At 45.2% G+C, this 11,886-nt stretch overlaps 3 protein-coding genes and 1 long non-coding RNA gene across 4 annotated transcripts; 2 read left to right on the top strand and 2 right to left on the bottom strand.

The window, feature by feature from the left end:
• Positions 1 to 1,634: 1,634 nt before the first annotated feature.
• Positions 1,635 to 4,319, bottom strand: LOC117841443 (uncharacterized). The gene is made up of 2 exons (XR_004637298.2): positions 3,363 to 4,319; positions 1,635 to 2,352 (listed from the first exon to the last, which is right to left on the bottom strand). It is a non-coding gene; the product is annotated as an uncharacterized lncRNA (long non-coding RNA).
• A 2,500-nt stretch (positions 4,320 to 6,819) lies between these two features.
• LOC140220204 (small ribosomal subunit protein eS30z/eS30y/eS30x) lies at positions 6,820 to 7,429 on the bottom strand. Its single transcript, XM_072290229.1, has 2 exons — positions 7,279 to 7,429; positions 6,820 to 7,174 (listed from the first exon to the last, which is right to left on the bottom strand). Exons 1-2 carry the CDS (start codon positions 7,280 to 7,282, stop codon positions 6,990 to 6,992), a joined length of 189 nt encoding a protein of 62 aa, XP_072146330.1. The 5' UTR covers positions 7,283 to 7,429; the 3' UTR covers positions 6,820 to 6,989.
• An 84-nt stretch (positions 7,430 to 7,513) lies between these two features.
• Positions 7,514 to 10,472, top strand: LOC117841445 (18S rRNA (guanine-N(7))-methyltransferase RID2). Its single transcript, XM_034721810.2, has 9 exons — positions 7,514 to 7,743; positions 7,830 to 7,905; positions 8,111 to 8,194; positions 8,287 to 8,342; positions 8,825 to 8,881; positions 8,984 to 9,033; positions 9,118 to 9,270; positions 9,361 to 9,505; positions 10,059 to 10,472. Exons 1-9 carry the CDS (start codon positions 7,648 to 7,650, stop codon positions 10,221 to 10,223), a joined length of 882 nt encoding a protein of 293 aa, XP_034577701.1. The 5' UTR covers positions 7,514 to 7,647; the 3' UTR covers positions 10,224 to 10,472.
• Positions 10,473 to 10,575: 103 nt separating this feature from the next.
• LOC117841446 (uncharacterized) lies at positions 10,576 to 11,650 on the top strand. The gene is made up of 2 exons (XM_034721811.2): positions 10,576 to 10,929; positions 11,354 to 11,650. Exons 1-2 carry the CDS (start codon positions 10,684 to 10,686, stop codon positions 11,537 to 11,539), a joined length of 432 nt encoding a protein of 143 aa, XP_034577702.1. The 5' UTR covers positions 10,576 to 10,683; the 3' UTR covers positions 11,540 to 11,650.
• The last annotated feature ends 236 nt before the right edge of the window (positions 11,651 to 11,886 follow it).

Below are 11,886 nucleotides of genomic sequence, written 5' to 3' on the forward strand. Positions count from 1 at the left end.
AAACTATTTCTCCTTTATACATCAGCCATAGCCTGTTTAAAATAGAGTTCCATAGTATGCTGTAAGCTAACTTTTGCTTTACGCCTTTACCCCACAAGCAGTGACAGAAGGAGAAAACAGCTTTCCCTTCCCCTGGTTCACTGACTCACTCCATCTCTCTTCACACTCACCATACTAGCCACCCACTCAAAATTCAGAAAGCTCTATGCCCCATCCATGATCCATCCATCCATCACGACAAATACAAGGTCGGCACAAGCCAACAAAGCAGGGCCACTGACAGGTGGACCCCTCGCCGATACCAGACCCACATGTAGTGCCAGCAGCTCATGCAGTGACGGCGGGTAGGCTGTCAGTCAGAGGCCAGACGATTTATTACCTCCCTCAGTCCCTCTTGGCTCTTGCTCTGGGCGGCTGGGCCTCAGATCTCACTCGCCTTCTCGCTCATGTCATGGATGCATGGGAGAGGGAAGCCCATCTGCCCAGGAATGGATTTCACTGCAAGCAAAGGTAGAAGGGATGGGTGGCTGCAGCAGCAAGGAATCCAGTAAAAATTCTCTGGACTCGACTCTGGAGTCTGGAATCTGAAGCCTGCAGCTGCAGGCATGGGCGGCAGAAGGAACATCATGCCTTCCACGACCCAAAATTGCATTCCACTGCTTTCTGTTCTTTACACAGGTTATTGAAAAAGTTTCTGGCTGTGATAGCATAGATGCACAGTGTGTAAATTTGCTCACGGTTGCTATAAAGTATTACTGGTACTACGCAATGCATTTCTGGAACAAGTAGATATAAATTAGTTCCTCAATCCAAAAATTGGAGGCGTTCTAGAAAGGCCCCAGTTAATATTTTTACAACTGAATGCTATTATTAGTTAAAGTATTTCCTTCAAGTATAACCGGAAATATATGTAGTGGTCAAATGACTGACAATTGGGATGTTTAAAATGACAAATTGATTAGGAAGTGCTTAAGCCTCACAGGTGGAAGATCATTATAGGACTACTAGAATTGAACTAACCTAATTAACCTGTCCGTGTGCCAGGTTAGGTCAATCCCAGCCTTGCAAAGCTAAGCCCAAGGTCATCCGGGGCCTAGCTAAGCTCGGATATATCTATATTTTACAACACATTCAAGCCCTATTAAGTCTCTGCACATAACTCTTCTCTTTCTTTATATTGAACATAAAGTCGAATGAAGCGTACATGGTATGTAGGTATTTCCATTGGATCAATTTTATATGGACACAAAAGCCTGTATTTGTTAATGTATATGAAATATTAAATGAGGAACACCAAAATGAAAAAAAAACAGCAGAGATGAATGATATATTTCACGTAGGAGCGCATGCCCTCACTCATGTTAATATACGTGTGATAGCTCGTCTATGCAATAGCGCGTGCATGGAGTAGAACGATAATGTTAAGCCATGCAAGTGATGCAACTATAAAAAAGCTGGATTGAACTTCTACTTCTGCAACATGGCCTAGTTAATCTTAAGTCAACGCACTTTTTTTTCTTAATTATATGTATTAAGCAATTCATTAGAAAATTTTAGTAACATCTTGCATGTATGCACGAGTAAGAATCTTCCTAAACTAACTCGTGGGGTGTTATAGCTAATAATCTTGGATATATGGAGCCCCAGTACATACTGGCTAGCTTATTATTGGAACCTTCAAACTGAACTAAATAATTATTACACTTTCGTTGCATAAAAAGTGAACCTTCTCTAGCGACTGGTATAATAACAGGCAAAACAATAGAGCTAGCTGTTTGGATGGAATGGATTTGCCCTGCCTGCTGTACTTCCAGGTGACATGATGCAGCATCCATCCACACAACCGAGTACTGGCTCTCACGGATCACAGATCGACGACACATCTTCTCCATCAGATCGTATGCAAGGAGACACGTAGATAGTCCAAGAACTCGAACTGTGCAGCGGTAAGAAGCCAATGTCAGTGTGTTGCCCAGCACCACACGCCACACAGGCGATCGATGGCAAACGTAAAGCATGCCAATGCACAACTGTTCCAGAGAGAGGCAGGCACGTGAGACATCGATCGACCACCTTGACCTAGGTAGCTCTAGCTAAGGTCACCTGCCAGCAGGTACACGTACTGCAGGTCTAGTGATCTAGAGGCTGTCAAAACTCAAAAGTGAAGTGAGCCGATCAGGCAAGTGAGGTGAAAGTGAGACTTAACAGAGCACGTATAGACACACAGTGCTTGCTCACTGGGCCGGGGCATCTCCAGGAATGAGAGTCCCATCATGCAGTATAGCAGCTACCATGAAAGGTGAGAGAAGCCTGACGAGGGGGTGTTTGGTTCTTTAGAACCTCCTAAAATTCCTGCACATCGAATGTTTTAATACTAATTAGGAGTATTAAACATAAACTAATTATAAAACCAATTCCACATATGGAGACTAATTTGTGAGACGAATCCATTAAGCCTAATTAATCCATGATTTGATAATATGGTGCTACAGTAAACATGTGCTAATGATGGATTAATTAGGCTTGATAGATCCATCTCGTGAATTAGCTTCCATCTGTGTAATTAGTTTATAATTAGCTCATATTTAGTTCTTCTAATTAACATCCGAATATTTAATGTGATATGAATTTTAGTCCGGACTAAAGAACCAAAGAACCAAACATCCTGTGTATAATTGGGGTAGCTGTAGCTCCTCCGTGAGACCATGAGACAGGCCAGGTACTGGGTGTGATTTGAGGTTTCATGCATATTCTGCAAGGTACCATCTTTTCTCCCTTTACACAACCAAAAGATCTACTGATTGCACCCTTCAAGCAAACAAGGCAACAGTGTACAGAACGACATGTCAATCATATCCTTCTTTTTATTCCTGAGCAATATGCCAACTTTTTCTTTAACAAAAAAGTGATAACAATTACATATATATGCCAACTGTGTGAGATATATACCATACATGGAGAAAACGTAAAGTTGAAACTACCATTAATTTCCTCAAAAAAAAACTACCATTAAAAGAATGAATTTACATCGAAGACAAGCGGCTAATAATTAAGCATGACCATCGAAGAAAAGTAGTGCCTACATAGACTATATGTATAAATTGTTTCATGAATATTGAAGACTAATTAATAATCAAGGAGAACATGCGCTGTTCAAGGAAAAAATAATCTAATCTAAGAGAAACTAAAATTTCAGCTACGGGGAGCAAATTTTCCTGGAGATAATCTCTTCTATATAACTAGGGAAAAATACAGGACAAAGAAGTGGAGATGCTGAAATCAACCATTTTTCTTTCTACTAGTAGCCTCCACATACACATATATACGTACATTCATAAACCTAACCAGAAAGAAAATTGTACCTTGTTGTGATGCAGCGCACAGATGATATAGATCCATCATTTTGCTCGCCCATCCGTGCCTCCGGGCACCACATAATCTTCTCCGATGCAGAACGCTGATCAATTGGTCTCTCTTTGCAATTTCCCACAGCTTTATTGAACTGCTCGATCGGTAGATCTCCGGCTGAACCCAAGCAATCTGTTCTGCCACTTCGAATTCACGCAGCAGTTCAAGAAAGCTGTGGAAGATCGCAAAGAGGGCCATCTACTCATGTAGATCCAATAGACATGCAATTACCCCAGGTGATCAGATCGGAAAAGGGAAAACAGAAAGAGCTAGAACGAGGAAGATTGAGCTCCAAGAAGAGGGGTGGATATGCAAATGCCTGCCTAGCCTAGGGATTCATCAAGATTCAAGATAAGAGATGGTGTGTTGGGGGAAGGGGGAGGAGGAGAAGAGATGATGGGCGGCCATTTATAGAGCCGAGAGGAGGATAGGAAGCGGGCGAGTGCCGGCACGGGGTTGGTGGAAGAGGTTAAGGACCCCAATCCCAATGGAGAAAGAATATGTATAGGCCACCGTACCCCTCCTGACGAATTGACTGCCAGTCTCTGATGAACATGAACCCCTTCGCTTTACCTTCTCTGTCTCTCACCAACCTCTTTTGGCACATCAAGCCAGCTGGGGAGTGTCACTCTGTCAATCACGGATCAAAATCATCTCTGGACACCGTACCTCATCTGCAAAAAGTGACACGAGCTGGTAATAGCTGCTGGTGTGCTTGTTCAGGGAAATTAGGCACATGGTTTTCGATCGTGTTGCATGTAAGATGTTTCATTTGTTTTGTTTTTCATTGTGTCATTGTGTGTGGTTTGGAATTGGGCAGCAGGAGGAACATGCAATGTGTGGTTACGGCGATGGCACAGTGCACCTTTTCTGGTGAGTGATCCAACTTGTGGCTACATTTGGGCCCTACATTTGAGTGGTGATGAGTCCATGCATTTGAATTATACAGTATAAGATCGGAGTACAGTGAGCACAAAGAACTTTGCCGGTCCTCTCTGATTGGATTGGCTAAACAATTGAAGAAAACAATGTGGGATGGCATGATGCCCAACAGAACCATCTTGCAGTCCGCGTCATAGTGTTAACCGAACTTCACCGTGCCCATGAGTAAAAGGGCCACGGGCTACTTGTAATGTTGTTCCGACTAATCTTTCGTTTACCGCACAAGAGTCAAACAAAGCATGTTCTCACGCATGTCTCAGTTAGAATAAAACGTTTAGACTTTGCCATGGCGTACTTGAGCATATATAGAGGATGCGAATGTCCACATGCATCCCCAGGTCAAACGTACAAATTACACTGCACGAAGAACGGAAACCTGACACATGCTGGGACCTGCGCTAAACATACCGTTCCACATGCATGAATATAATCGTGCTACGGATTGGTCGTAGGCAAAATCAAGGATACGGAAAGCAAATTTCAGCACACTAGGAAAATCACCACAGTTAATAACCCTTTGCATCAGCACTTGCAGATTTTTTCTGAACTATTATCCCGCTCGCAAATCGAAAAGAACACTTACTAGATGACTTGTTATAATATTTTTCAAGGGCAGAAAAATAAGAATCAAAAGTGAGTGTAGCTTAATTGAATAGGTTCCTTGTGGTGTGGAACTCGTTTAAGTTCTCGACTCAGCTCGATGGAGTTTTCAAATTTTTACATATTTGTATTTTAAAGCATTGATGATTTTTTTCCCAGTACATGTTTATTAGTAGCGGTACGTTTGTGGTGACTTTGTCAATTGCAACTGCAAGACTTGTCGCCGTTGTGTTTTAGGGGAAAAACAATAAAAGATTTGTACCCACTCTATTCCAAATTGTAGATTGTTTTGAATTTTCTAGGTGCATAGTTTTTACTATATACTATAGTGTAAATCTAGATGCATAATAATATCTATAAACTAAAAACCAAAACAACCTACAATTTAGAACGGAGGAATTATACAGCGTAGAAGTGCGCCACACCTCATCTCATCGTGTGCGGGAATATGTTTGTACCTTTTGTACCCAATCCGAGGTTTCTTGGCGCACACTCCTCTGGTCGTCCTCGGAGGCGTGCGGCAGTGGAGTTTTCTATCGGTCGCACAAGAATCTCCTCGTGCTGGCGTGCCATGCGGATGCGGTGGCAGAACGCTGTCAGGCCTCGGGAAGACGCGAGGCCACGGGGGCGGAGACCGGAGGGCCGCCGCGATTCTCTCCGATGGGCGGGGCTGCCCGGATCAGACGGTGCCCTGCACGCTGCCGGGGGAGCACCCGTCTGACCGCCGCCTCTAATTTTTGCTGCTTCTTCTCAGTTCTGATCTCACTTGGTTTCCAAGCAAATCTGATATGCTGTGGCACACTGCTACTGGAGAAGCGTCAGCGAGCAGGCGAGCTCAATGTTGCGGGGTCAAAGAATTCGGAACACTCGATGCAACCGGCATTGTCATCCGAAAAAACGATCGGATAAAACTGTGATGTTCAGTCAAGAGAATCGATCGAAATTCTGCGCTCAAGCACATGTTCAGAGATAGTATTGCGTACTGTAACACTAAACAGTTGCTATTGGCCACTGACATTATGACAACATTCTTTTCAAAAAAAAACATTATGACAACCAGCCACAGCAGCTCTGCATTTTGTTCATCTGTGATCGGTGTGTGCGTGTGACAATCTCACAGAGACAGTTTGCTTCAGAGTTGAGAGGCGCAACTCAAATGGGCTTCCGCATGGATTGGGCTGCCTGGAGCCGGCTCAGCAGTATAATGGGCCGTTCAAACTGATTGGGCTCGTTTGGCGACTGATCGGACGCTGGGCAGATTCGCTGTGCGCCACCAGCAGCTTCCCGTTATCAGATGCGCGGATGTGTATCTCCACCAAACGCAAAGGTCACTGGCCACAGTCGCATACAGATTTCATTTCGAATAATTTCAAAGCCACACAGAATGAACTGAAGCAAAGTGAAGGTTCACACTCTAGTGTTCTGCAAAACATGCACATTAAGAGTGTTGGGTTCATTTGAGTGGACATCAGAGACCCTATCAATTTCAGCGTGTCCATGCAGAATCAACTGAAACAATCCAAACTAAAATAAGTTGATCAACTTTTCGAAGAAAAAAAAAAGTTGATCACAATAGGCAACTTGCCTAGTAAACAAATTAGACACGTCTCCAGTTCTCCACCAGACCACCATCCTACATAGGCAAAAGAATCACCATGGCCAATTTGTCCAGCCTATTGATCACAATTGCACAAACCCATCTCAGCCTCACCAATCTCACGGCCAAGCAGAATTAACTGAAACCAACTACACTGGATTCCTGAGCAGGCAAATTCGCTACTCAAACATGTTTCAACATTCCGAATAGCCAAACACAGCAGGCAACTTGATCAGAGACACTCATTGGCATGTAGTAAACGACGCATATCGTACTTAACAAGATTGCAGTAACATCAATTCAGATGATAGCTTTAGGTCTTCAACTTGTTATCAGCACAACACCAAAAACTTGATTACTCGAACGAAACTACTGGGGAACAAAAACAGAAGAAGGGGCCGAGAACCCATGAGTATGAATCAGGCGGCTGGCCTAGCTAGATCTACTTCTCGGAGGAGTTGGGGCCGCGCTTCTTGCCGAATCCGACGACGGCGGTGACGAACCGGCGGTTGTACTGCATGCGCTTGTGGGCGCGGCCGCGGGGTTTCTTCTTCTTGTCCTGCTTCGCCACCTTCGGCGTCTGCCCACGCACCTTCCCAGCGCGGGCCAGCGATCCGTGAACCTTACCTGCGTCAAGAGCACAGAAAACCCGTCAGAACTCACTCAGTAAGGCGATTAACTACAGGGATGTACACAAGTGGTGATGGGGAAGAAGATGACAAGATCATTACCCATGGCGGCGGCGGCGGCGGAGCTGTGGTGCTCGGGCGATTTGGGAGGAGACGAGGAACTAGGGCTGTTGCGGCGGCGGTGGATGCTCCCCAAACGCTGCCCTAGAAGGGTGCGAGGATTATTTATAAGGGCGACGCTTTAGTGGGCCGGTTCTTTTGAGGCCTTTCCCATTAGAAACGTGCGCGGCCCGCTAGACCCACTAAGAGCCCAGTATCACCTCCGCGAGAGAGAGACAGAGAGAGAGAGAGAGAGCCCTCGGGAGCAGCATTGCGGCGCGCGAGCACGCCACTCCCACCTCGGCGGCGGCGGCGGCGTTTGTGCCTGCGAGGAGAGAAACCGAAGAGAGGGGGGCTCGGAGGAGAGCGAGGATGCCTCGGCCGGAGTTTCAGGCGCCGCCGGATGTATTCTACAATGAATCGGAGGCCCGCAAGTACACCACCTCCTCCCGTATCATCGAAATCCAGGTGAGCAAGCAAAGTACCTACCCCGTTTGGTATGAGCTTTGCCGATTTCCCGCGGTGCTGATTCGGAGAATCATGCCTTCTTTCAGTCGAGGATTTCGGAGAGGGCGCTGGAGCTGCTCTCTCTCCCCAACGATGGCGTCCCCAAGCTGCTTCTCGATATAGGTCAGCATCTTCTCTTCAGCCTCATGGTATCGATAGAACACTGGACGGTCTGCTGCTTTCACGGGGGGAATGGTTTTTTGAGAAGATCCATAATTCGCGACCGCGTTTGATTGAACACGCAACACTATGCTGCTTTGGCAAACGAAAGGCGTATGTATTTTGAAGAAGTGTTACCTTCGATGACTGTGTGTGTTCTGATTGCCAGGATGCGGTTCTGGACTTAGTGGCGAGACATTGACGGAGCATGGCCACCACTGGATTGGCTATGACATTTCAAAGTCGATGCTTGGTGAGGAACTCTCTTCGTTCCTTTCTCTCAGGCTTATTTGGCACCGATTGTTACCTGCTTCCCTTTTTACAACTTCAGCGTTTTTTTCATAGATGTTGCCTTGGAGCGTGAAACAGAAGGTGACCTACTACTTGCAGATATGGGTCAGGTATGAGGAGTGTTATGCCAGTGAAAGGGGCTTAAGTTTCAGATATATGTGTCATAAACCTGCAGGGAAATGCACGATTGTATTGAGTTATATGTGATAAGTTAATTCATCCTTGGTAGCACTACCACTGCACATAACTTGCATACTTGACCACAATAGTTCTCAGAGTCAATCCTCCACTGTAAATATAGAAGTACCTTCAAAGTTTATGATTGTAAAAGTTTGGACTTTGAAGGTACTTCTACGTTGACAGTGGGCCATGGAGATCTTAAAGAAGTGTTGAATCCATGAATCTAGAATTATTTAGAATTGACCTATCACAATGTACAAATGCTGGGCTTTGTGAATCATAATTTTCACCATGTTTCTCAATATTTTCTTAACACAACTATGCTAATGTCTTCAAAGTTGCTTTACCAGAGTCACAGTCTGCAACTCGTCTTATTTTGGATTATTTATATTCATATTAATTCATGTTCCAGGGATTGGGCTTGCGACCAGGAGTTATTGATGGTGCAATTAGTATCTCAGCAGTTCAGGTAATCTTTAACCTTTTAAGTTCTGCAACTTACTGATCATGGTTATCTCATTCCTATTTCCTCAGTTCACAACAATGCCTTATGTTTGCCGATGGTATGCAGTGGTTATGCAATGCTGACAAGTCCTCTCATGATCCAAGATTGCGGTTAAAGTGTGTACTTGAATTTTGGTTGTCCTATTTTTCTTAGGTTGTTTGCAACCAATTTTTAACCTCAACATGGGGTATAATTTGCAGGGCTTTCTTTGGTTCGTTATATAGATGCCTGGCTAGGGGAGCAAGAGCTGTTCTACAATTTTATGCTGATAACGTGAAGCAGAGTGAAATGATTGTGACTTTTGCCATGCGTGCTGGTTTTGCTGGTGGAGTGGTTGTTGACTGGCCTCATAGGTAAGGATTCAATCACCTCATAACAATTTTGCGCCAACGGTCCTGTAAATTTTTGGCTGTGTGCTTATGAGCATGTGTTTCTTATGACAGTTCAAAAGCAAAGAAGTCCTACCTTGTCCTCACTTGTGGCCCACCTTCGATTAGTACGTCGCTTCCAAAGGGTAAAGGTGAAAATGGTGAGATGTGCAGTGACGACGAGGATGATGGGAGCAGTGATGAAGATGGTGACAAAACAGTAAGCTAACACTTCACAGAACTCATTTCTTGTACATAAATCATTTATCTATTTATTACTGTTTTGATGTTATCTCATTTTTCCGTCTATTGCTTATCTTGTATTGTTTATTCTGGGCTCCTCCTTTACTATCATTGTAAGTTATCCATGTTTATTGATGAGTCTCAGATTGAAGCAGTTCAGTTACTGCTTAGTGCTTGCTATGAACCAGCTACTGGAATTATCATTAAACAATCATATAGCCACTTGTGAATAGGTAATTCCAAATGTAGTATCCGGAGATCCTTCTAAAAAAGAAACATTTCTAACTTGCTTGTTCAGTACTCTATTAATCCCTATTTTCCTAATTGCTATAGATGCTGCTGTTGCCTTGAATGCCATGATTAATTACTAAGTTGTTTGTAGTTATTTCGCTCAGGAATAATCGCAATATCATAGTTTTCTTGTGTTTCTCCAACTTTTAGGCTCTTATCTTATGAGTTATGATATTTCTACTGTGTGACCATGGATGGGCATTATACCAGCAGTGGATGAAATTGTCCTCTTGATGCAGGTGGGCATATATGAGAGGAATAGGTCGAAGAAGAGGCAGAAGACGAAAAAGAACGGGAAAGGTAAGGATTGGCTCTTGAAGAAAAAGGAGCAGATGAGAAGAAGAGGACACGATGTGCCCGCGGACACGAAGTACACAGGGCGGAAGCGGAAAACCTACTTCTAACTTTGTGGAACGTCGATGCCCTGCCATGCTCGTTGTGCTGGGTGTTTATTTGTAGTTTTGTACTGGTAGTTCATTAGCAGCAGCAAAAAAGAAGGTTCTGTAAGAGCGAGCTGAGATAGGTGCGGAGTCGCTGTAGTGCTATCCCGAAGTTGTACCGACTTGCAGTTTTGACAATGTTGTGATAAACTATGCCAATTTTTGTGGAACATCTGTTGAGATGAATATAGCTGGTTGTTTTGTTTGCGTGAATTTGTATCAGATCGTGTGGTCTGAATTCTTTTGTCTAAAAAAAACGCATTTCATCAAGCGCGTCATGTTGTTTGGGAAGTGAAATGAGACGGTGGCTTGCATGCCTGGCGGCCCAGTCTGGATAACGTAACGCTCCGTCGAGCGAGCCCGTTCCCCACTGCTTGCCTTTTGGTAGTTGAGGCAGCAGCGTTCCCCAGCCAGTCTGGCGTCCATGGCGGGTGCCCGCGCGGTTGCCGTGGCCACTCCAGCCGCGCCGCCCCGAGCCGCCGATCCCAGCACAAACCTGGCGCCGCGGCGCTGCAGCCTCTACCGGGTGAGCTGCCGGCAAAACCCCCGGGTGGCCGCGCCGGTCGGTCTCGCGGCCACGAGGAGCCGCGGCACCCGAGGTCCCGCGCGCCTCTCCAGCCGCGACCCCGCCGAGGCCGAAACGGACGCGGGCGCGGGGCGAATCCCCAAGGTCGGTGTTCTCTTCTCTTGCCCTGTACACTTCCATTAACGGATAGGTGACTGGTCCCGGGATAAAATTTTGGCCTTCTCATGAAGTCACGATAATGTAGCGACAATTCACACAAACATTCCACACCAATCTCGTGAGCATGGTCTGATCGAATGCCGAGTTCTACACGAATGAGGCCATGCTGTATCAAATAGGCACCTGGAGTATCTTATTCGATAGCACAACAAAAAAATTCTTTTCTTTTCTTTTTGGCATTACGATCTCTAGTGAGGATAGATCACTGAATGTGTTTTGCTCCAGACCTCCAGTTCCAGTAACCATTCCCTGAAGTTCTTGCCCTTGGAAATGAGTATTCATTTTCGTGCTTTTCCAAGCAAAGGGTCTCTTAACGATAAAATCTGTTTTCCTCTCATGTGTTAAACAGGATGACTCCAGCTACCTGTGGACATTGGGCCTCGGATCCGTTGGTGGCGCCGCGGTTATAAAGTACGGAAGCATCCTGCTCCCTGACATCACAAGGCCAAACATTGTGCTAGCTCTGCTGATGGTGTCCCTGCCTGTCGTAGCTGCACTTTTGATTTTGCTCAAGGCGAGCTCATCGGAGGACTGATACGAGTACTCCTTGTCGGAACTTGAGACCATTTAGTATGACTTCTTTAAGATTTCGATGGCCATCTTGTAAGATCGAAAATTTGCAAGTCTGGCTGAATGTTTTTTTTAATGCCGTTGCTGTGGCTGTCTTGGCAAAAGCCTGAAATTAACAATAGCAGAGTCTTCTGTTCTTGTCACAAGCTAGACGACGCGACCCGAGAGGGCTTCCACTGCCGCTCCCTGGAGCAACCCGGCATCAGAACAAGAGTTTTGAAAGCAGCTGCAATCCACTGAGCACTGACTTGCCTCAACGGAAGGTTCACATCTTGGGAAATCAGAATACGAGTATCCGTTGGTCCTGAATTT

Source organism: Setaria viridis, chromosome 1, assembly GCF_005286985.2.
Source record: "Setaria viridis chromosome 1, Setaria_viridis_v4.0, whole genome shotgun sequence".
Lineage (NCBI taxonomy): Eukaryota > Viridiplantae > Streptophyta > Magnoliopsida > Poales > Poaceae > Setaria > Setaria viridis.

What these genes read in the sequence shown, in the direction of transcription:
- LOC117841445 (XM_034721810.2), top strand. Translation starts at nt 7,648, where the DNA reads ATGCCTCGGCCGGAGTTTCAGGCGCCGCCGGATGTATTCTACAATGAA. An exon ending in TTAGTATCTCAGCAGTTCAG is followed by an intron (nt 8,882 to 8,983) that starts GTAATCTTTAAC and finishes GATGGTATGCAG; the next exon opens with TGGTTATGCAATGCTGACAA. An exon ending in ATGAAGATGGTGACAAAACA is followed by an intron (nt 9,506 to 10,058) that starts GTAAGCTAACAC and finishes CTCTTGATGCAG; the next exon opens with GTGGGCATATATGAGAGGAA.
- LOC117841446 (XM_034721811.2), top strand. Translation starts at nt 10,684, where the DNA reads ATGGCGGGTGCCCGCGCGGTTGCCGTGGCCACTCCAGCCGCGCCGCCC. An exon ending in GCGCGGGGCGAATCCCCAAG is followed by an intron (nt 10,930 to 11,353) that starts GTCGGTGTTCTC and finishes TGTGTTAAACAG; the next exon opens with GATGACTCCAGCTACCTGTG.